Genomic DNA, 25625 nt, shown 5'->3' on the forward strand with positions numbered 1-25625 from the left:
CCTTAAAATTTTTAACACTTTGCAGTAACCTGACATTGTGAACATGATAATAAAAACTATTATTAATACTATCATCCAATGAATATACTTAACATTCAGCTGCTCATGAAATGTAAATTAAAGGAAATAAAAGCATGAGAGTGAGCGCACTGTTGAATTAATCACAGCGAAAATTAGAAAATTGGCTTAAGTAGCTGAATAATTTACATTTAAGCAAACATGACGCCTTATGGAGATGAAGTCCCAAGCCCTTTGTACTTTAGCAGGAACCTTGTTAACAAAGATCACTTCACTTACTTCACATTTGTGTTTTTATTTAAACAAGCGGGTGAAAATCTATGTGGTGAGAAAAGTACAATCCCTAAGCTAGCTTCCTTCTGATAAATTCACAGAAAACCTGCCGACTATAAGCACAAAAATAGAAGCAGTGCAAAAAAAGATGCTAAAAGAAATGACCCCTGTTTACTTGTGACAAGTGTTTAATAAGGAGAGACAAGCTCTATTAGACATTGCTGATCTGCTAAGGGCAAAGTTTTAATACAACAGAACTAAGTAGGTTAATGCTAGACAGCCTGTCACTGTGGTCCAGTACTGCAACATGGCACATTTGGTGTACTGTGTCACTGAAATTTGACCTTACAACCTTTCTAGTAACATTTTGTGCAACATAGAACACAGGCATGGAGAGCTTTTAGACACATTAGGCCAAAGGAGTGCAGATATCTGCAGGAATATGTCACATCTGGTAAGAACACAGCATAAGTTAACGACAGCGACAGATGAAAAAATAAATAAATAAATGAAACAGGAGCATTTAAACAAATTTAAAGAATCAGTTGCTCTTTTGTGATAAATACAAGATGATAAAAAATGTATTGGCCAACTTTATGAAAGCAAACGAAGATTTTGATTTCTTTTTCTGTCACTTGCAGAGTAAATCAAGTCTAGAACAAGAACCAACAGTATGTAAAGCCATTAGCTGTTATTCAGTAAAACAAAAGGGTTTTTCTACATCAAAATAGACTCATATGTGCTTTACAGACTGTATTCCCAATTCTCTGTACACAACAGATGGACATATCTTCTTCTACACTGTAAAGACTGATCTGAAAGTAAGTAAAAAAGAGGCATAGCCCAGTATCAGGTATTGCAGGCTAACAAAGAACCCAAAGTGACTCCCCATTCATAAAGGGCGTACCTGTGTTCTGGTTCAATTTGCTTGTTTTCTAAGCCAAAACAAGTTTTTGGGCTATAATATAAAGCTTCAAACTCAATGCTTTTTTCTGAAATTTCAAATTGAAAAAGCTTCCTGGATGGGAAGCAAAACATCTTTAAACTTGGAAACCAAGACCAGTTGATTGTTTTAAACCTTTTTGGAATGACTATGACCTGGATGACTCAGAATATTCACCAGCATTAGTAAAAATGTCTTAAAATAAGTATAAGTTAATATAATTAAGTGCATTTGCACTAAATTTGAAAAGGTCAAATAAGATGATCTGCTAATTAAATGAAATAAGATATTGAAGTTGGTGCTTTTTTCTTAATTTTAAACAGAAATCCATCAGTAAATTGTCTGATTTGTCTGCCTACTATGGTAATCCTTGCTGACCTAACACTTAAAAACTTGATAAAAATAGTTATAAAGAGCTGATTGTGCTGGTATTTAGTTTTCAAACATACATGACACTGATTTTTAAATTCACTATGTCCTTTAATTGAGCTTCAGCTAACTCCTTATCCTAAAATTACCTCTTGGCTTTAGGGACACATAAATGGGACACTCTAAATAAATTGGATGCTTGTCAGAAGCCAAAATAAACTGATCAGCAAATAAAGCTGTTTCCTACAACCTCAAGGTTTTGGGACAAGCTAATTTAGCTTTTGACATCCCCTTTAGAACAAAAGCATTCCAGGCATTTCGATGGATTTCCCCAACTCTAACTACTGTAACTGTCCATGCAAACAGCTCAATGTTCTGTTGCCCATTAAGAGAAGAGACTGTTTCCACACCTGACTGAGTCTAAATTCAGTTCAATATAAAATAGAAAGACTTTAACGAGTGAGGCGCCTACAGTTCTTTTGGAATATTTCGCTTTTTGTTATTTTCCAATTATTTTGCCAAGTCATAATGTCAAAAGCAATTTATTTTTCAAACTTCTAAGGCAGAGGTTATTGTATTGGAAAAAAAGAAAAAGCATGTTGCCCTGCAAAATGTAAAAAGTTCAGCTGAGTTGAATCAGAGGAAATTTTAGGCAGTGGAAAAGAAAAAATAAGGAGTAAAATTAGAGTTCAGCACAAAAGCAAATCAGTCGAGGCGATTCTGCAAAGTACTGTGCTAATGTGACTCCACTGTGACTTGCTGCCCTTGCCACAGCAGCACCAGTGGTCATAAATAGTTTCAGGCTACTGTGGCTTTTGTTCTCTGAACAGGCATGTTCATTTTTCTCACTATAGTTATTATAAACAGATATTGTACTAAAAAACCTATATTAGCTTCCTGATGTTTAGTAGACGCAGATAAATCACCTCCTGTTAGGTTTATATGATGGGTCATTTATGACTTGCATTTGTTCTTCTATCTTTACCATCTGCTCTATACATGTTAATTTCTGAAAACGTATTGACTAAATGTGTGTGTGAATGTATTTTCTAATCTGAATAGATAAAGGATCATTAAATATTTCAATATTCCTGAATATTGCTTAGATTTGTCGAGTGTTTTGCTTTGTCAACACGTGTTTTTGTATTTGTTTATGCTTGTGGCTTTTATACTTTCGTTTTAGTGTCTTGCTGGAGAGACGTCTCTATTTGTGTGTGTGTTTGCATGCGTGTGCAAGCTTGCTGCAGACATCTCTCATCCATTGAGCCTAATACTACATGACAGTTCTGGATCACACTGCTAGCTATTCAAGGCCACTCTCCTCACTACAAACACACAGGAATGCACGCCAGGATCAACCTATGCTTATTTATTCCTTGCTTATAGGAGCATAGGCCAACAGAAGTGCCTTGTTCAGAAGCCAAAAAATAAACAGACACATTTGTGCATCAACACAAAAACACAAACTCTCGTAGAGGGTGCTAGATAAATATTTGACTCAGTTTTGCTGTTGGATTCCTTTGAGGACTCTGTGCATCATAAAGCAAATTGGTGTTCATCAGGCCACAGTTGAGTGGTTTCCTTCTGAAAGCATTTCTCAGAACTTCAAAGTTATTGGTGTCCTTCACTGCTGATATTAATGAGCAGTCCTAGGGTTTATGAAAACATGAATATAACTTTCCATTATATGCTGATGAAGATTCTCAGTCATGCAGGTCATAGTCACTCCTTAAAAGTTTAAAAAACAATCCGCTGGACTTGGTTTTTTTAAGATTTGAAGACGTTTCGCTTCCTCTCCAGGAAGCTTTCTCAATTCAAATGTCTGGATCCACAGTGAGTTTGACTCTTTATATAGACAAGGCCTTGTATTGCTTGGAAACATGGAAATTGAAACAGACGAGTGGGTCGTTTGGTTCCATTGTTAGCCTGCAATATCTGACACCTGTCTATAATTCTGAAGGTCGGTCGTTAAAGGGGGGCGATTGTCGTTAAAGAGGAGGATTGTCGTCTATGATTGTTAAGGGTTGGTCCATTATATGTATATTTTTCTTGTTGGGTGTTCTCTACTTTAAGCCAATCTTTCTGCCCCTAGAAACTTTAAGGTTTTAATTTATGACAGGGTTTCCAAGTATATTGTAAAACAACAACAACAACTCTGTTTTACCAAGATGAGGGAATAGTTGTCTGCCCTGCTTGTATCTGTGATGAAAAGCAAGCTTTGAAATGACTGAAGGAAAAAGAGAACCCTCTGATGACAATGTAAGGATCAGATGGGTATGAAATATGGATGGATGAACATTCCTGTGTGAAACATTTACGGATGGTTTTATGCATCTGACTTTTTTCATGGGCCACAATTTTTAGATTTTCTGCATCACCAACTTTAAGTATGTAACCTTCACGCACTAATATGCGAGGCCCCTGGACAGCGGTGCTCAGACCGACCCCACTGGCATCAACAATCATGTTCAGTCACCTCAGTTCTTCTGTTCTTCATTCTGATGGTTGTTTTAAATACCAAAACGTTGTCTTCATCCCACTTAGGTGTAATACTGCCAGGTGATATAGCAGCCAAAGAGCATACTTTGCATTGACATAAATAATGAAACAAAATATATATATTCTACTGGAACACACTGAAAGAGTTAAATTCTATTGATAAAGAGATTTCAGGTCTGGCACTACATTAGGCAGTGACAGTAATTTTCCACATGGCTGCCTGAAATGACCTAGTATCTAAAGCCTATGTAAAAGTGATAAAAAAATAGATATATATTTGCTGTTTTCCATATCATGCTACCATTGACCTACTTCATACTGCAATAATCTGACAAAGGATAACTTTAAAGTGAACAACATTGTGTATAGTTGGGGCGAAACAAACTCTTTCTACTCCTTTTATATGGACAAAATATGTTCAAAAATGCAGAAAGGTGGCATTATTACCATGACTAGATCTGTGCCACCTCATTCTGGCACCAACACTGTTGTTTCAGCCCACATTTTAGTGAGCAAGAAACTGGATACTCATTCAACCCACACCTCGATGAGAAACAACCAGAGCAGAGGAAAATGATTCACATTAGTCAGATAAATATCCTTAAACTCTTCAGAAAAAAGGTCACATCGAGCCATCAGGAGGCCACTATTGCTCATTTCAAACCTCCCTTTGATTCTTCCTGTTGTCGTCTGATTACATCTGTCAGCTTTAGCTCTTTTTCTCAGCACCTTGTCTTCTTTCTCTATTTGCTTCTTCCTTTCCCATCTCTGTGTATCAGAGTCACTGAGGTGTAAGTTCACATGGCTGGCTATATAGGTCAGTGTATACAGAGTGAGAGTCCTTTCCCTGAACATGTGTGTTTGGGGGGTGCAGGAACACTACTGCCTTTTGTAACTCATATACTGACATCCAGAGAGCCACGGCTACATAAAAATCTACTTCCATACAACGCAGCTGGGGTCTTGTGAACAGGTGCGTGTGAGAAGCAGAAAAGTGGAAAATATCTCTTGTAGCAAATACAAAAATGTATAAATCCTGAAACACACAAAGGGACTTTGCTGTCACATCTAATAAAAACAGAGCAATGCAAGCTGTAAAAAAACATACAGCTTATTTTGTCCATTGCTTGTCCCTTATACCAACGCTCTGATTTTATAAGTAAATATTTGCCTTTATAGCTTCCATGAAAAAAAAAGAGTCATTTATCAAGATAAAAAAATATTTGCACTGTTTCAAATTTGTTTTTTTCTCTGACCTTTGCATGTTTTGTATTTAACAGATTTTAAGATCCGACAAATATAACCTGTTTAAATACAGAAGGTAAACCAAACTGTCCTTATGCAAAAGCTGTATTTTCCTCTTGTACCATCCTCGGTAGCATAAACTTTAAATGTGCCTTAGCTAAAAGCCTACTGTAAAATAAGGTCTAAAACTGGATTTTGGGGAAGAGAGCATCAATGAGGGTATTTCTTTTAGGTCATAAAGAAGCAAAGCTGCCCCAGACTATCACATTTCCACCCTATGCCATTCTCACTGTCTACTGATGATTGAAGACTTTATTAGATTTTATCCGAGGTGAGTGAGGCCTGCAGTGCTTTAAATATCACTCTGTGTACGTTTAAGAGCTCTTTGATAAGATGCTAATTAACACTTTTAGGCAGGACAGCCACCATCTGGTACATTCACAACTGCTACAGGTTGTCTCATGGATAATGGCTCTAATTTTGGTTTCCTGGACTTTTAGGGACTTAATGTTCCACATAAATATAAATATCAAAAAATGCTATCTTTATCTGATATTGACTGTCTTTAGATTGGATGATGCGTTGCTTTCCCATCAGGAATCATAAAGTCGGGAGAAAATCAAACATTTTTTAAATTCAGTCGGCCATCGTAAGGTGGTAGTGGGCAAATCGCTCAGTGCACATGCACATACAAGAATATTTTTTCTTCTTCATCTCAGACGAAAACACAGAAGCATTGCGGGATTGCGAATTAAATTGAGTTCTTCCTTTAAAATTGACAGACCATAGTAGCCATGTTTGCTCAGTCTTGTCTTTGTCCAAATACGTCGTCGCCTTTCTTTTTAGGGCTTTCAGCACACAAGATTTCACAAATTGCCAAGACAGCGCGTTTCTCCCTAGTGAGCTCCATTTTTTAACAGCAGGTATCAACAGTTTCATATTTTTCCTTCTCTACTCGTTTTGCTTCTGGATAGACGAAGTCACAGTAGCGCCATCTCACTGAGAAGCTGAATCTAACATGGATTTTAGACGTACAGTGTGAGCAAATACATTGTGAGCTGTGAACCTTTAAATCCTGCAGTTTCCTCGTACAGTGTGAGCTGTAGATGAGTGCAATGGTTGAAAAAAAATTGCGTATGCCCCGGCTTAAGTCTACCTCATGATGTCAGAAAGATTGTACTCAAAGAGATTCTTAATCCAACAGTAATCCATTTTAAGTACTGTATATCTAAAGAATAACACAAATTCTCCTAAAGAGTAGATTTATAATGAAATTAATTGATTATTAAAGAGTGCATTTATTAATGGTAACCTGATCCTACTACAGACGTATTGTCAAGCTTCATGATATATAGAGCTTAAAGGAAAGAGACCAGGAGGCCTCAATAAACAGAGCTGTTCGGTTAGGTTGACAAACAGAGGAATAGATATTAGTGTTTTTTCATTGCGATGCTGTTAAAATAGACTGTTTGCGGAAGATTACTTGGAGCTTGATCATTCTACAGGGGCAAGAAAACTTTGTATCAATTTGACTGTATGATCTGGTTGAACTGTAAAGTGCCTTGAGATGACATATGTTGTGAATTTGGCGCTATATAAATAAACTGAATTGAAAATTGAATTGAAATTTCCTTTTGCAGATAAAATAGCAAGTTTTGAATGGCTTATAATAAAATGTTTGATGCAAAACATGAAAGAAATCCTTCAGGAAAAGGATGAATTGCCCAAGCACTGCGGTCCATGCAAATATGAATCATTCAGAATGAAAATCTAAAGATATGCTATTATATCCATTTGGAGGTGTGTAGGTACTGGTTGAAGATGCTCTGTTTAGTTGTAAGACTTAAGAGTTTGGGACAGGAAAAAACTTTATAGATTAACAAGTTTACAGTTACCAAAGCAGGCTATTCCATAGCCAGTAAAAGGTTTGCTCTTTATTCTCTGCATGCATGCAGATATATATTTGTGATGTAGAACTTTGTGCTGCTTTCAAAGTACCATCAATATGACCCCATCCTAGCCTTTTGGGATGATAAATGAGCACTCTAGTTTTTTGAAGCCCTGGAAAGCTTCATTGCTCTGACGGCCTGCTGTGTTATCCCAGCTGATGCATTAGCATCAGTCTGGGGACAAGCACTCATAGCTGAAATTAGCCTCCCACTATGAAAGAAAAAGTTTGAGAGAGAATCAATAATCCCAACTAAAAATAAATGTGTTAGAAATGTTACTAAGCTTCAAAAAATCTAATGCAAACCTTTTATGCAGCCTTAGTAAATGTAAACATTAATGATAAACATATAATATGCATATTGTTTTAATGCTACTAATTTTGTTGTGCATTATTTTAATGTATTGTATTCAAATAAATCATCCAACTTCAAAACATATATATTAGTAAGTCTGTTTCATTTTGTCACCAATGATCAGTTTTTTATTCATGTAAGGGGTTTTAACCAAAAGAAACCCTCAATGTGACAATCTGCTGATATTTAAAGTCAGCAGACTTTAAATGTCAGCAAAAATTATTATTTTTTTTGCATAAAGTCAGACTGTAGGGCAAATTAATTTTCCTCAAAATAAGTTAACATTTCATAAATCTTAAAGAAGTAAACCACTTTCAAATGAGGGCCTAATGCTTGTATACAAGACAACCAGCTAAAATGCAGAAACTCTGCCTTGAATGCTCGAGTCAAGTTTGGGTTTAGGATTCGTCTCATCTTTTTGACTGAAACACTTGCGTCACTTAAGAATACTTGTGTGAATATGTGTCTGCATGTGTCTCCCTGTCAAAGAGAGTGACCTTAATCTGGAGCACAACGCTGACAAGACACAAACAGAGTGACAGAAATGACCTAATCCATCAAAACATGCAGATGTGCACACTCCCCCAACACACACAGATCTACACATCTAGCAGTGCTGCCTCACTCACCTCTGGAGCTATGTAGTCCGGAGTGCCGCAGAAGGTTCGCGTGGTGACGCCGTCTGCCATGTTCTCTTTGCACATGCCAAAGTCCGCTATCTTGATGTGTCCCTCTGAGTCCAGCATGACGTTGTCCAATTTCAGATCCCTAAGTTTTGATAGGATCATCAGTGGATCAGATAATGTGGTTATAGAGTGCATTCTTTAGTGAGTACATCATATTTAAATGAACAAAAAAAGAAAAATGTTCCTATATAATTTGAAAAAAGGAAGAAAAGATTAGTTGGCTTATTTTGAATTTAAAAAACATATATTTTTTATAGTTTGAAGAATTTGGCTTAATATTCACCAATAAAATTAGATAATCATTTTTAATGGCAATATTTAATTAAAAAAAAGATTAAAAGTAATCAATGAATATACTGATAGGACTTAAGGGTCAGTGTTAACCTGCTGTCACAATTTTTCTAATCTTTCTAAACACTTCACATTTAAACAACGCTTTACCTGATTCTGAAGTGCATTACGTAAATCATCAAGTTCTGTCAAAATCAATGTATGAAGTATTAACATGCATTCAATTCCAGCCTGCTAAAGAATCATTAGCTGGCAAGCAGCATTAAGATGAGAGCATCTTCATCTGTGCAGACGGAGGGTCTGCAAGGCATAGCATGACAGGACTACTTCTTTCTGTATCTCTGCTTCTGTCCCCTTGAACCCCAGTCGGCCTCGGCAGATGGCCGCTCACACTGAGCCTGGTTCTGCTGGAGGTTTCTTCCTGTTAAAAGGGAGTTTTCCTCTCCACTGTCACTACAAGCATGCTTGTTGTGAGGTATTGCTGCCTAGTCAATGAATCGATGCAATCAGATGGTTTTCCTTAGATAGAAAACTTTTAACCAATCTGACTTGAAATGACAGATGTTGTGAATTGGTGCTACATACTGTAGATAAACTGAATTGAATTGAATTTATTTTTGCGTTATTTGTTATTATATGACATCTTAGTGGTACTTTGGTAAGTTGCACAGATGGAGTAAAAGCATTCCTTTTAAAAATGCAATCTAAGAGCAGAGAACAAAAAAGATTTCTTCCAAAATGTAACAGCTTAAAATGAAAATGCACTTGCAATACATATTAGACACAGAGGGCTGGTTATGTGGCACCATTTACTGAAAATCTAGGAGCTTTACAAGCTTTTTACAGCAAACACAAGACAAATATACAATGATGTGATGGTTAGGGGTTATTCTTTTTTATTGATGCTACTCTACATAACTTTGTTCATGTACAGCTTTCTTCTTTTGTTGCTTCTTTTTTTGAGTTACACTAGAGACTAGGTTCAATAGTTGTCTGATCGCATTGATTGGCCTTAAATCCTCCTGGCCTCTTATTGGTGATTAAAAAAAAAATGTTTTCATTTTGTCTTCAGAAAGTGTTTTAAACATAACCAGGATAGTTTTGTTCCCATTGGTTTCACTGTTAAGGCCAAAGAGGTTCATTAATTATTGTTAAAAACTGTTTAACAATGGATCTAAGTGAAATCACACACCTGTAAATGATTCCTTTAAGGTGCAAGAAGAAGAGACCAACGGCAATTTCTGCTGCATAGAATCTGAAAGAAGAAATACACATTTATAACTTTTCAACAGCATTCATCAGCAGAAAATAATGTTTTAAAGATTCTATAATCTTATGAACAGCTCCTGAAAAACAGATATGTCTTACACTGCTTGAGGTTCCTTGAACTTGCCCACTTGTTGGATGTGGTACATAAGATCTCCACCATTCACATACTCCATGACAAAATACAGGCGGTCCTTTGGTAAAATAATAATTAGATTTAGGGACAGGATAAAAAAAAAATTTGAAATTAAAAAATAAAAATGTCTGAAGTTCTTCATGGAAAGATGCAGATAAGATTTAAAGCTGTGAGATGTTTCCTAACGCTACTTTTTATGACAAGGTGACCTAAATAGCACACAACAAAGTGCTTTGTGAAAAAAGGAAAACACCCAGCATAGCCTTCTGTCAGGAAACATTCTCTTTATTTTAAACCGCTGTTGTCTTACTGCTGGTGACAAGTTCAGCCTGACCCCAGCGTGCCACGCTTTTGATGGTTCCTAAATAAAACAAAACGAAAGGAGCTGTTCCACACAACAACACACACGTGCTGACAACAAAGCTGGATCTTTCGATCTGTTGTGGCATCACTGGTGATTAAGCCCTTCAAGCTTTTAATATTATTGGCTTTAGACATATTTACACCTCATCTTCATTTTTAAACCTTAAAAATTGGATTTCTCTCACACTAATGGGTTACAAAAAGAGAGGATTGAAGCTGCAGATGAGAAGTTTATTCATTGGAAATGTGCAACCTTCACCTAAAGAGATACATCACGGTTATGATTATTCTCAATTAAAAAGACTTAACCCTAAACTACTATTTAAAAAGCAAGATCTTTGTATTTTGCTTGAATTATTTCAATCATAGATTGCCTTTTTTCATAATGTTGGTAAAAGGCAAGCATTGGGTTAGGGTTAGGCTACACATGTGTCTTACAGGGCATTAATATTGTATTACCAGATGGTGAATTGATCTGTATATATGAATAAAACATAAGAATATAGAAACATAAATAGACTGCATCCTCCAGCTAAAGAACTACAACTTTTTCTCAAAGGGGATCATTTCAAGGCATCACTCTACACTCAAAGCTATGCCATGATTCGTTTCCCAACATTCCATTCATTTAATAATTTTAAGACTAATATATTTTATTTTTCAATACAACAGAATGTGTAGCAAAACAAGACATAAGCTTGCTTCCTTAACATTATCTTTGTCTACAATGAAGATAATTTGGGAGTTTTAATGTAAGAGGCTAAGCATTGGAAAACATTGGTAGAAGCAATAAGATTTACATCTCAATGTACATCAAAACTTTTTTTGGGCTAGTTTGTCTTCGCATCTAGAAGTTCACATGATACAATTTTTTTACTTTTATACCCTTGAACCATCTAATTTCTTTCTTTGGGTGGCTCCTTAGTATTCTCAATAATATGGAGAGATATACAGTCATAACTGTGTAATATAAACCCAAAATACGTATTTTTGACCTGCTGACAGATTTTATTTTAAGGAGTCTTAATTTCCTTAGAGCTCTACAAACGGGGAAATGATCAGGAAACTATACTAAAAAAAATCCATATGCGCCTCATTGCCTGAAGTGCATATGACATTTTAGACATTGGGATTATCTTCTTGAATACTGGAGCTACATAGAACTCAAAGGTTTTAACTATGCACTTATTTTCCTTCCCAAATTGACATCTTTTAATGTCACATGTATATGCTTTACTCATTCGAGGTTTGTCAAAGAGTTCACCATTCAGCAAAGTTGTTGGTTAATCAGCAAAAATTGAATAATATTCCCAGTTTCTATGTCATAGAAACATTAATGAAGTCTGTATTTCTGTAATTGTTGACATTCAAACAAGGCTCAGATTCTTTAGCCCAATAAATTTGGGTTTGTTTGTTTCAGTGTCTGCTTCTTTTAATTAAAGCTGTCATATATACCCCCTATGACCTCTAAAACCAGCTATGACTAATTTTTTTTAGCTAAAAGGCTCTTCTGATTTACATGACCTGAACTAATCTGCAGTGAATTGTTCTGTTGCGCCTCTAAGGGTGTTTTCCAATACCTACCACAGTCTGGAAGCACGAGTGAAGCTGCGTGAGGAAGGGTGGCTTGTCTTGTTGAGCCAGGACTCTCTTCTCTATCATTGTACATTCGACATCATCATCCTGGATCACTACATCCTTCTTCAGGATCTTAATAGCATAAAGCTCTTGCGTGGCCTTCATCTCTGCTAGCATGACCTTCAAAGGGACAAAAAGGGGATAGTGTAGAGAAAGGATTGTTGAATAGCCACTTCTACTGACAAGTTGTTTGTCACCAGAAAGTCCAGTAAGTTTTCTTTATTTTGGAGTAAATATTTTTCACCTTGCCAAAGCTGCCTTTTCCCAGCACAGCCAGGAAGCTGAAATCACTGAGTTTGACCTGGTCCAGGCTGTTAGAAGGGAAGCTAATGGGTCGGCCATCGACTCCTTCTGAGATCATCTTCTTTCCAGGTCCTAACTTGGCTTTCTGCATTCAGGGCACAAAAGACAAAGTGTCTGACAGATAAACATAAAAGAAAAAGACCAACAAAAACTGCAGCGTAAAGAGTCAAAACTAAACCAAATTATAGTTTATTTTCATTTGCTGTCATGAAAACACGTGGTCTCATTAAATCTGTCCATTTATTCGCACCACAGTTCCAGGCAAAAGTTCATACACTTAACTCAAATGATGGGATTCATATCACCATCATTTGTTGGTCTTTTCAAGGTTCCGCTGAAGAATATTTTTTAAAGGGATATAAATTGTTCAACAGAACACTGGTCAGCTTGTGAGTTTGCTAGACATAGATGGAGCATTCGAGTCTTAGAAATCTGTACCAAGAGCGGGGGTGGCATCACGCTGATGTTTCACTGGTGGTGCTGGTATATCGCAGACAGTTAAATGTAACTATTCTTCAACTTCAAAGCAGCTAGGTGTTTTAAACATAAATGCAATCGATGTTTAACAGAAAAATCATCCAGAGTCTTTAAAATGGCTTTGAAATTGATAAACAGGCTGATATTGAACTTCTATTATGGCCTGACCTTAATCTTCTAGAATGTAAGTTAATTATTCTTAATAACTGCACAATAAACGAATAGTGCAATTAAACACGTATTCTGGGTACTCTTTCTGCCTTAGACAAAAATTCCATTGATAGGCTCTAACCAAATTTCATGAATGCCATTGACTTTAACTAAACTTTTAACCCAAACTGTGCCAAATTTTCATTCAACACAAAAGAATACAGGATGAGCGGCACATTTTGAAATTAAACGAATGAAATGACTAGCCGGTGCTGTTGTTTTATAAGGGCTTATGTCTCACATGATTAAATCATACACTAATAACATTAGATCTTCACAGACATAAATCAGGATTTAAGCTGATAATACAGCGCATATAAAATGTAGCATATATATATATATATATATATATATATATATATATATATATATATATATATATATATATATATAATTATTATTTTTTTTTTTTCCTATTTATCTGTTGCAGGATTTCAGGCATACCATAGGAGACGTTAATAACCAATATGGGGTCGAGTTAAATGGTCTCCCTGGGTTGGTGGTTAGGTTAAGGGCTAAAGGGTGAATTAAGTTTAGGTCCGAGTTAAGGTTAGGTCTGTATTGTTAATTAGCAGTGTTAGGGTGAGAGTCTGGGCCAGAAACATGAATTGATCATTTAAAAAAAGCCAGTGGAAAGTCTCTGTAAGAATATTGAGTCATTAGTGTGTGGACTCCCATTTTACCATCAGAGGACCGTTTCTACCAAAGCAATAACATTTTGCTGGTCCTCACTTTCTTTATAGCTAACAGTTTGATTTAGGCCTAAGGTGTGAATTAAGTTTAGGTCATGTTTAAGGTTTGGTATGTGCTGTTAATGGTTAGCTTTAGGGTTATCATCTGGGTTATGGTATAGAAAGGGTATAGAAATATAGCGGCTGGCTAGCTCAAATGGTAAGTTAGGCAAGACCCTTCACGCTAATGCCTGCTTTGGGGAGTGGTGGCCTAGTGGTTAAGGCATTTCGCTTTGAATCCTAAGGTTCTAGGTTCCACTCCCACAGACTGCCACTCTGGCTCCCTGAGCAAGGGGATGGGTTAAATGCAGAGAGTTCATTTCATTGCTCTGTGCTTGTGACAGTGTACTGAAAGGGTTAAAAATGATTGAACATAAATGGAAGTCAATGAGAACACACACATAGTCCGCACTACATACAGCACAATGAGAATGTGCGTGTGGGGGCTATAATTAAAGCATCAGACATGATTAAATCATGATAGAGGAAAGACTTCATGTAAGGTTTTAGAAGACATTTGCTTTTAATGAACATCTACTCTAGACAAGTTAACACATTTCTACATGACACAGAATGTGTTTTGTAGAGCATCTATCTGGGATACAATACTAACTACATACATTTAAATAGATAAACTATACAGAAAATCGAGTGGAGCTGTTACTAAATTTTTACTTTCTTTTTTCCCAAAATACTTTTTGACTTACGAATTTCAAACACTATAAAAAGATTTGGTCGGTATTAAACTTAAACCTCGCTAAAAAGTATAATACTTCTTGACTCAATTACAATAAAAGGATTTGGAAGCTGTCATTTAAAATCCTTCTCCTATTTAATGACTATAAGCCTAATTATGGACCAAAGCTAAGCCATCAAGGAAAAATAATACTTTCTATAGAAAAACGTTATTTAGTCAGTCTTTAGGCCACAATAACCAAATGGAACATTTTAGTGGCAATAGTTCATGCAATCAACCCAGACTAGACTATGCTAGCTAGTAGTCATGATAAACAGAGCGTGATCTTTTTGGATGGTAGATGGAACATAGGCTAGGTTCTAAAACAGATGAAGCACTGTCTCTGAATTTTTCATCAAAGCCTACAGTACAACATCTATTCAACTGAATGTTAGACAAACTATAGGATGAGTCTAAACCTTTTGATGTAGAACTTCAAAAGTGCCTAATAAATCAAATAAATTGAACTGGATGAAAAAGTGCAAAGAGATGAAGACATATCAAACATCTGACACTGAAATAACAGTGAATGTTTGTCACCACAATAAGAGAAAAGACGTTTGCCAGGTTTTAATATGAATGAAAGGATGCCACTCTCTGGTGTCCTCACCAAAATGCAGGCCTAGTGCATCTTTAACACCAACATGTAAAACACATAATCTGTTTGTTTCCTACATGCTGTTTCATGCTCAGGTGCCCAGCAGGGGGAAAAAATGCTCAATGAAGCTCTGCATAAAGCTACAGTGCACTGCTACTAAAATTAAGTCATTTGGCAATCTTATTGGACAAAGACATTATGCTCATGTTGGCTCTCATGACAAAAGCATCACTCAGCATAACCATGTACAGGTTACAGTCTCAGCCAATCAGTGCACAGAAAAGTCATGCGATAGCCTATGACATAATACCACAAACTTATGATACATTAACTATCAGAACTTCCCCTCAATATTTAAATATTTCTTAGAAGTTAGACAGGCACCAATCTATGTTTCCAATCCTTTAAGTAAAATCCACCTGTTTCGAAATAAATATATGCTACTAAAGTAGACCATCTTTACATTTCTATTCTTAGAAAGAGAAAATTTAATTTGAAAAGAGGCAAAAAAACAGACATCCAACAGTGCAAGAAAACATTTAAACTTTTTTTTTAGCTTCCAACATTTAGCTTTGTAAAAAAGTTTTAGTTTTGTTAATAGCGACCACAACAGTCTGCCTAAAGCAGCAGGAAAGCACAAAGCCGAGCCATTGCACTTTATCACAGCACACCTGTGAGCTTTGGGTCAAAGAACAAAAGCCTTGCTAGGGCAAGTGCTCATCTGCCTTACTGTCCTCCAGTCAGACGCACCTGATCAAAGTCTTCCCCAACCGCTAGGTCCTGCAACCACAGGGAGAAGGGAGCCAAGGGACTGACTCACATTGTACACTAGTGAGCAAAGGCAAGCCAAATTATAAAGCAGATGATTAAGGGGCAAGAGCAGTGTATCCTTTAAATAAAAGCACAAAGCTTATCAATCAGCCTGATCCCTCCAAGAACCAAATTGGGCTTGTTATGTGGTGAGTGATTGTCTTAATCATCTGAGGGTATGTTATTTGCCTGATACTCTGTTCCACTGTAGTGCTGGATGTCTCAGTTTTAAAAAGATTGCTTTTATAATTTGCACAAAAAAGGAGAATCAGAAGAAAAATCTTAAAACACATTATAGACGTGCTGAAATATAAAAAATATCTTATTAAAGATGATGGTCATGATATGTAGCATCATATTTCAAAATGTTGTCTGGTAAATTGTGTGTATATCTTACTTTTGCAATAATTTGTTGTATATATACACTAAATCACTGTGAAGCCAAAAAAAACTTCAGAATGAGTGTCTGTTAACTTCACAACACAGACAACAATAGTAGCTTTATCTTTGTTGTGTTTTGTTTCTGTCTTTCTGGTTATTTACAAGAGTAATTAAATTAAAAAAAGGTAAATTTTACAAAATATTTAATTGTTTACATATATATAATTTATATTATTTTGTGAAGATGCTGCCTTATTTCTACCGACATGATCTCCAGTTATTTTTACCGACTCTTGATCCTTTTTATAAACAATTAAATACACTGATTACTTTCCTCTTGTGAAACAAAGCATTTGTTGGTGTCTAACAACCTATTTCCTTACATCAAACTATGACAAGATGGAAATGACTTGGCAAATGGTTGGAAATGGCCAACACCCACATAAATGTGTCCTAAATAAAGGCCAATAATGAATGCAGTACTAATACAAACAGGCAAAGTAAATTGAAAACGTTACCATATTTAAAGCCTGAAAAAGGATTGCTTTAAAAACAACATTTAAAGTAAGGAATAACAAACCCATACACACAAACACACACACAGAGTCACTTATTATGCTTTAAAACATTCAGTGCACTGATGCCATCTTGTGATCACAAGTGGTATTTCTCTCTATTCCTTTATTCTTTTATACTCTGCTACTGGGGTGAGGTAGAGTAGACTGTGGTGTGGTCATGTTTAAGTAACAGACGAAAATGATTTACATCTTAAATGTAAAATGTTTACATATTTCCTTTATAATGTTAATGTAATTACTGCTATAACTGGGTCTCTCTTACAGCTAAAGGCATGTTTTAGAGTCTCTATCCTCAGTTAACGATTAATAGATTCTTAAATCAGTTAACGATTATAATCGATTAATCATGATTAATCCAAACAATTATTTCAGCCCTACACTTCATCATACATAACTTATGGACTAGTTTGATTTGATCCCTGTGTATATGTAATTTCTCAGTTTGCAACAAGATCTGGTGTGAATTTAATGTCAAGATGAAAATTAGAAATATTATTCATTATATGAGTTGAGAAACATGTTAAAATGTTCTATACTATTTTTAAGCCCTGTGCAGGACTTGCGTAAAGCAACAAGAAAGTGATATAAACAGTCAAATACATTGATACAAGACAAGATGTAGGCAGGAGGACGTGAAGTAAACAACATAGAGAAAACATGCATAACCATAAGTTGTAAAATTAGAAAAAATCAGGACTTACAGGCAATCATTTCACCAACGACACAAAAATTCAACAGCAAAAGAAAAATACCAACAGTGACTGCATACTCAGTTAGGTATTCAATCATTTATTGTTTACTTAAAAAATGTCCAAACTTTGCATGTAAGAAAGATATTGGTGGAAAATTGGATCAATTCCCAGTAGCATGAAGCCACAGACAAATAACAATGTGGGGAAGGATGAAGCAACACGTCATCACAACAAGATGAGACAAAGAAAGAAAGGAGAGGAGATGTGAGCAGATAAAGGGGGCAGGAAGGAGAGGGGAGAGGGCTACCTTCAGATTACAGTTATTTTGGCAGTCCTGAGAGGAGGGCAAGACGTGAAGAAAGGAAGAGAGAAACTCTTGCATTAAATATGAACATGTGACACAGGATGTACAGCATTCTGTAGGTCTCACCGTGGACACAGGGGAGCAGGAAGCTAAGAGGGGGAAAAAACGGAGAAACCACAGAGGGATTCATGAGGAGGAAAGAGAGGCAAGAGGACAGAGACGATCCCCACGACAAGAAGAGCTCAAGAAACCAACCATCAACTGGGTTCTATGTTGCCTTGCAAAAGTAATCATACCTCTTAACCTTTTGTTCCCTAAAAATGCAAACTGAAATTTAATTTACAGGGATTTCATGCTATAGATGGACACAAAGTATATTGAAAGGGTAAGCATACATGCTTTCCTTAACTTAAAAGTGCAGCATGGATATGTGGAAGAAGGTGCTTAGGTCAGATTAAACTAAAAATACTAAAAGTGTTTACCGGCATGAAAAATACTCTGTGGTAGAAAAAAGACAACCCACCACTCCTTCTGTGACACATGGTGGCAGCAGTATCATGCTGTGGGATTGCCTCATCTTCAACACGAAAAGAAACTTGGTAGAGCTACTATGGAATTGTTCAAATAAAAAAGGTCTAATTGAAGTTCTGACCAAAATCCACATAAGATTTGTTGTAAAACTTGAAAACTGATTTTTACTAATTTAAGCTGAGCAATAAAATGTAATAAAGAAATCTATACATTTTTTTAATGAGAGAAAGAAGAGGAGAGTATCTAGTCTCTATAGACAAAATATTTTATACAAAAGGCTTTGTCTACAGTGAATGTTGATTGAGGGGCTGGTGTTAAATACATTTATTAAAAAGGGATACAAATTTTTGAATTATTATCACAATTTCAGGTCGATTTAAAGGTAAGTGTAGGTATGATGTAACAAATACTTTGGCAAGGCATGTGCATACGTTTATCCATCCTTAACAGAGCGTGACGGCTTACGAAATGATTTTCATTATATTTGAGGAAACTAAATGGATAATCTACCAATCAAAGGGGCAACTCAGCAGTTAAACTTTAACAACTTTAGACAGAACATACAAAGTTGGTTTTGTTGTTTTTCAACAAATATTAAATGAAAAGATGAATTTCTTTACAATTAGCAACAATGAAAATTTCTTGTCATTGTATATTAGATGAAAAAGCTAACCTGCTGCAAAACTTAATAAATATCCTTTCAGGTAAACATATTTTTCTGAAAACGTATCTTTCCAAACAGAGTCTGAATCTGCTTTGGAAACTGCAATCAGGAAAAAAGCTGCTTAAAGGTGTGCCTGAAGAAAAGATTTACTAACTCTTTTCTTTTTTGACGACATTCACAGACCAATTAAATCAGAGTGAACCTTTTATGGAGAATGATGTTAGAAGGAAAATTGAAATAAAGCAACACAAATAAACCCATCAAAACAGCTTATAATGTGTTACTCCACTCTATGATTGCATTCCCCAAGGCTAAATTGTAAAACTGCAAATAATGTTTTTTTTTTTAAAAGCTAATGGAAAATCTAGAGAAGATTAGAGTGGAAACGTTTAAGATGATATGTTCAGAAAATACCAGCAATAATAGGAACTGCCTCAGTCAGTGGTACTTCAATGTGCCAGGCAGAAACACTACAAACAATGAACATTGATTAACTAGGGTTATTAATTATACTGTATAAAAGAATAGCAGTCTGACACATTTTTTTGTAATTAGTGCATAGTCTTTATAAAATATTTTGCATTCACCGTCTATGAAACCGGTATTCCTAATAACTTTGCTGAAGCAAGAAACTTCTAAAACAATGATGTGATTCCATGCTTCAAACTAGTAAACAAAAGTGGTTAAAACAAGAGCTTGTTAATGCAAAAAGCATAGATCAAGTATTACCAAAGTGGAAACAATTACCACAAAGTGTGCAGAGGAGACAATAAGCTGCATGTGAACAGCCAAAGCTGCAGCTGTCCCATAGCGATTAAGTTAACAGCTGTGGTGCTCGGGAGCATATGTGACAATCTGATAACTGTGGTGGAAATGCTTTGGAGCTCAGGGAAGATGGATTAACCAAGAGGGAGCTCGAGAGCTGAGTCTAATGTAAAAGAGGAATAGGTTTCATTTATTTGGATGAAGAGAATATTTTTCATAAACCTTTTAATAATTCACAATTAACATAAAAATAAAACATGGCAAATATAATATAAAGTTAATATGTTTTTTAGTTTTCAAATTGTTAAATCTGTTTTTGCTTTGGTTAAATGAGGCTAATTGGCAGCAGATGTTGCAGCCTTGCAAAATTGTTAATTCTCCTCAACTTGCCACTTTTGTAATGTAAAAAAATCTATTTGAGTTGAGCAGCAGAGTTGAATATGTGGGCATGAAAATGCTTAAATTCCTCTCTGCTGATGTCACACAGCTTTTAGTGGTTTGACAGTTTGAGGGAGTGGGTGAGAAATGAAAGAACAAGAGTTGTCCTCACTGAAGGCCATCTCAATGCAGAGATGACAAAACGAGATTCAACCAGCTGCTATTCCCTTTCTCCATCGACTGGAACTGAACTCTACCCTGAGATACGCAGGGCATTCAATAAGTAACGCCCCTGGCCCACTTCCAGATGTTTCATCAAACTGAAATTTTGCATGTGAAGTATTTTAAATCTCTATAGATTAAATAGAAAATTACAACTCCGAACTATTTGTGGTTTCTGATTTACTGATGTTAAAACTGAGTCAAGTCTGAGGTTTTGCATGTGAAAGGATGCACACAATTGATCAAATGACAGTAACTTATAGTGATAATATCCCATAATATAACCTTGTAAAACATTTTGCAAGGTCATATAATGGGCATCATAACCATAAGTTACTTTAATTTCATCAAAAGTCTCCCATGGTGTGAGTCCTTTCCAATAGAAAAACCGGATCACTGCTCGACACTCAATAGGCTCCATTTCAGACTTGACTCAGTTCAAACACTTATAAGTCAGAAACCACAAATAGTTCAGAGCTGTAATTTGCTACTTAATCTATAGAGATTTAAATAACTTCACATGCAAAATTTCAGCTAGATCAAACATCTGGAAGTGGGTCAAGGGCATTACTTATTGAACGCCCCTCGTATGTCAATGACAGCCACTATAAGGTGGGTTTAAAAGAAGACCAGCTCCGAAATTTCAGAGTGCAGAGAATGAAATGGCCTGCTTATAGTCATCAAATATTTGTGATAGGTTAGGCTGTCCTGTTAGTGCCCGACTGAGCAACATCTTCATATTCGTCTTTTTCCTTTTACTGATTCCATTATTTCCTTTCGGTTATATCAATACATATTTAAATTGTCTGGAATTGGTTGCTTAACCAACATTTTTTTTTCTTTACAAATAATCAAACAGCCCCTAAGTTCCCTACTTTCTGTGTTAACTGCATATAATTCATGAGCCCTATAAAACAAAAACATTTACAGCAGAAAATACAAAGAAATTGGCTTGAAAACTATAAATACACAATACAATATGGATAACAAGAAAGAAAGGAAGTCTTTGAGTTAGTGCAGGTCTCACCTCGAATTTCTGCCTCAGTTCTTCATTGCCATCGTCCTCCACTGAGATGGGAACGTTGTAGTACTCCCCCTCCTCCTGACACAATAACTTGAACCTAAAAAACATAAAAAATAAAATAAAAAACAACACAAAACATGTAAAGGAAAATGGCTGCAATCGTAGAAAACAGCAGTAAAGTGCAAACTTGCTACAAATACAGAAACGCTGCTACTGTAACACACAAAACGTGCAAAAGTGAAATGATTCTTAAAGCTATTCTTAACAGCAGACAGCACAGCAAGGTTCCTTGCAGAAATGCAAGAGATCACTTAGAGGCTTTTAGAACTAATTTGAAGTTTCTAATTGGTGGCAACATGATACAATAGTTTTATTCTTTGCTTTTGTCTCAGTTCAGATGTTAACGATATAAAATGGATATTTAAAAAAAAAAAAAGAAAAAAGGAATATTTGACAGTCTGCTGTTTGCTTGTGTTGGAAGGACCTGTGACAGAAAATATATGTGTTGAGCAAAATAGCCGGATGTTCAGTTAGAGGAGAGTAGAGGAAGCTGCTGCAAAGTGCATGTGTTTAGATTACAGAGGTGATCCAAAGGTTTAGAAGAGCAGCATGGGGTGCACAAAGATGCAATTTCAATGGGCAACTTTTGAAAGTCTAACATTTCACAGAAGGAACCAATATTCCTGAAGCTGTCGGCTCACGATACATCCAATTACTCAGCTGCTAAATCTAAATAAATCACTGAATCAGCCCCAGAAATTTACAAAACAATGACATTATCAACCTGGCTTCTCCAATTTATTTAGAAGAACTTAAATCTAATGGTGTATCTAAACATCTGAATTAAAAGAAAGTAGTCTGGCATTTTGAAAACATAAATAACTTTGATCATCCTTACTGGCTTAAAATAGGACATTTTTAGACCAGGTGAATTCATCATAAGCTACTATTCTGCAACTTGTCAAAGTATCCCAGATCCAGCACATCTGAATCAAATGTCTGAAATTCTTCATCAGGATATCAGTCAGCTCTGCAGAGGCCTGGTTACTTCTCCAACATACAGACAGGTTGGAAAATGGATTCATATAAATACTGATGGTCACTCTGAAGGACCAACATTGGGGACACCTACAGTAGTTTATACTAGTTCTACTACCAGAGGAAGATTAAAGGTTTTATATATATATGTATATATAAATATCTGGTCTGATATTACTTAAAAAAAATAGGTTAAAACTATAAAAATGGAAGGTCTATGTAGTAGTACAAATAAGGGAGTATTTGGTGTGAGGATCTAAACTCAGTTTAGGTTTTAAAATCAGACTCCACAATTTAAATAAGGGATAATAAGGAAAGTCAATATTACCAGCCACAGGCGGGAGACTTCATGAGCTCCGAAACGCCAAAGGAGAGCGCTCCCATGAAGTCATTCCTGGTGGTCCGATCCCAGTCCCACACTTCCACAGACAGCCTGCGATCTTTATCTGAAGGCTTCAGCTTGCTGAACAGCACATTACAATCATCAAAGAGAAAAAACATGGTACACAGAATGAAACAGTGCACTTTAAAACAGAAGTTTAGAACATCTGAAAATCAATTCATGTTTAAATCATGGAATGCTTTAAGTAAAGACAAACTAAAGATGATAAATTGCAATGTAGCCTGAGGAAGAACAGGATGAATAGAAGATGGTGGGTCGGTGGTACTCACAAAGAAAAGGTCTCATTCCATTTGGGGTTGAGGTTGGAGCGGATGGTTTTGGTCTTCTGCTTGGTCTCGTTTTTAGGATCTGGGATGAGCTTGAGTTTGACGTATGGATCCGAGAGGCCATTGGGGTCCATGGGTATGAGGTTTTTACCTTCACCCACTGAAAGAGATTAAAAAAAAAGGAAACATATCTCATTTGGATGCTAAGATACTGTGCTTCTCAAATATAGGGTTTGAATGCCTTCTATCTCCATATGATATTAGTTGTGTTTATGGTTGTTGCTGTAAATTTTATTTTATTTTATTTTATTTGGAAATTGTTTTTTCTTTTTTTTTTAAATAGGGGAGGATTCTTTCTTTTCTGGCGGCATTTCTGTCCATAACCAATAAAAAAAAAAAGGGGCCTTATTTCAGATGCTGACGATGGTTTCTGAGTTTCCGTCATCATTTAATTTCATCTCTGGGGTAAGATGAAGTAATGTGGTTAAACCCTGAAAACAGCTGAGTGCTCTAAGAGGACAATGATCCCAAAGAAACGTCTAGACTGCTGTTAGTTGAGAAAGAGGAAAGGAACATCTAAATCTCTGATAGCATAAACCCAGTTTAAGACAGAAAAAAACAGTAGTTGAAAAGAACTTTTCTAGTTCTGCCAATAAGAGAATTAAAAGGCTATGACCTTAATGCGTTAATTTCAATGAAGTAGATATATTAATTTTAACGGCTTAAAAAATTAACACAATTAATTGCTTTTTTTTTATACATACAAAAGACCCGAGTGCGAAGATGGGCCGCCAACCAATGGGCAGAAGTTTACCCTCAAAGACACACCCCATCCTCATTTACACAATGAGGCAGAAATGCATTCAGAAATGTTAAAACCACAGGCAGAAATAAATAGCGTTGAAATAATTAGGGTAAAAAAATACAAAGGAAGAATAAAACAGACAAAAACATGATCACATGTACATAAATAAATACTTAAAAATTAAGTTCTAAATAAATACAGTTGAAGAATATAACAGAAAATAAATAAATAAGGTAATTATTACAAAGGTAAAAAAATAAAGAAGCTAATTAAAAGAGATATATCCATTTATGTCTCACTGTATAATTTAATTTCTACCTACATTTATTTGTTTATTGTATTTTTTGGGGCGATTAATTGTATGCTTATTTATTTATTGAGCATTTATTTATTTAGTTCTGTATTTATTTTTAAATATCGCAGAGTTGTTCCTCTATATTCAGCAGGCGACAAAAAACAACAAACACAGCAATTATTTGTTGCATTTTAAATATCTCAGAAGATACATGCTTCCTCACAACCGTAATAAATCTCTTCAAATGTTCATAGTTATTACGTTTGGGGTAAACTACATGTTACGTTTGTAGTTTATTACATATGCATGCGTTACAGGCCCAAAATAAGAATAACATTCATAACAAGTGTATATAAATTCTAACCAGGAGACAGTAATCTAAGATTTTATCATTAGTAAGCATATGCACTCATTCCTCCTTTTTTATCCACAGGGACATCCTGCTAAATGTTTTGCTTTGGTAATGTAAGGGGGGGAAAAAAGAACAATTTTAATCAACAGGTGAACATCTGGCTAAGATTTCCTAAGATCCAGGATTAAAAGACAAGCTGCAGCATATAAGGATTATTTCTGCTTCTGAGACGTAAATGGACAGAATGCAGGAGGTATTATGAGAACGGTGAGTCAGACCTACAGGCTGCGTCACGCCTAAGTAGGCGAAAGCTCTCGTCTTGTCCTCCCATATGTAGTTATTAGGTAAACATGGGTACACCAGGGACATTAGCGCTCCATTAGCGCTGAGATCTGGAGAAATGCCAGACATATACTACACTGCATTACACACAGATATCTGCATAAAGTCAGGTAAATGCACACACACACATGCTATGTTTATCGGCACACTGCACTGAAGTTCCCCGCAGAGACAACATGAATGCTGTTTAGCTGAACCACGAGCCCTGTGAGACTCCGGGAAGATCTCTGTGAAGTCCTGTTGCTCTTATTACACTGGAGGCCTAAACAATGACAACTGTGTAAAGCAAGGGCCAATGGTTGGAAATGCAAGGAAGCTCTAAGAGCTTTAATCTATTGTTGGAATTGGGACAGACAAAAAGGTAACCAGGAATATCGGTGCTGAGTCAGTGTCATTAAAAAATGCAACTACTGTAGAGACAGATTAAATAATCACGTACAACGTTATAAAACTGTTTTATTCTTTGCTTTACTCTCAGTTTAGTTGTGTTAATAGAATAAAATGGATCTTTGAAAAATAAACAAAACCAAACCCTGAGTGTGGTGCCTTCTGCTGTTTGCTTTTTCGCTTATAAACCTATGATGGAGAATATGTGTTGAACTAATATTGCACGACTGGAAGTTAGAGGAAACCACTGCAGAGTGCACAAGTGCGTTTGAGTGATACAGGTGATGCAAGAGGTGTAGAAGG

General features: G+C 35.9%; 1 protein-coding gene across 3 annotated transcripts in view; it reads right to left on the reverse strand.

The window, feature by feature from the left end:
* The window catches only part of LOC107084715 (protein kinase C alpha type), a 175371-nt gene that overhangs the window by 26423 nt on the left and 123323 nt on the right, over window positions 1–25625 (reverse strand). Inside the window, exons 6-14 of one of the 3 annotated variants that reach the window (XM_015374670.1) lie at window positions 23145–23301; window positions 22801–22935; window positions 21438–21531; window positions 15836–15865; window positions 12275–12418; window positions 11977–12150; window positions 9996–10087; window positions 9820–9882; window positions 8280–8418 (exon numbers count right to left, since the gene is read on the reverse strand). In XM_015374670.1, the coding sequence (XP_015230156.1) occupies window positions 8280–8418; window positions 9820–9882; window positions 9996–10087; window positions 11977–12150; window positions 12275–12418; window positions 15836–15865; window positions 21438–21531; window positions 22801–22935; window positions 23145–23301 (1028 nt within the window). Of the gene's footprint in view, window positions 1–8279; window positions 8419–9819; window positions 9883–9995; window positions 10088–11976; window positions 12151–12274; window positions 12419–15835; window positions 15866–17853; window positions 17881–21437; window positions 21532–22800; window positions 22936–23144; window positions 23302–25625 lie in introns of all 3 variants that reach the window. The other 2 variants (XM_015374671.1, XM_015374673.1) reach the window with 2 other exon arrangements.

Source organism: Cyprinodon variegatus, unplaced genomic scaffold (assembly GCF_000732505.1).
Source record: "Cyprinodon variegatus isolate N-32 unplaced genomic scaffold, C_variegatus-1.0 Scaffold107, whole genome shotgun sequence".
Taxonomy (NCBI): domain Eukaryota; kingdom Metazoa; phylum Chordata; class Actinopteri; order Cyprinodontiformes; family Cyprinodontidae; genus Cyprinodon; species Cyprinodon variegatus.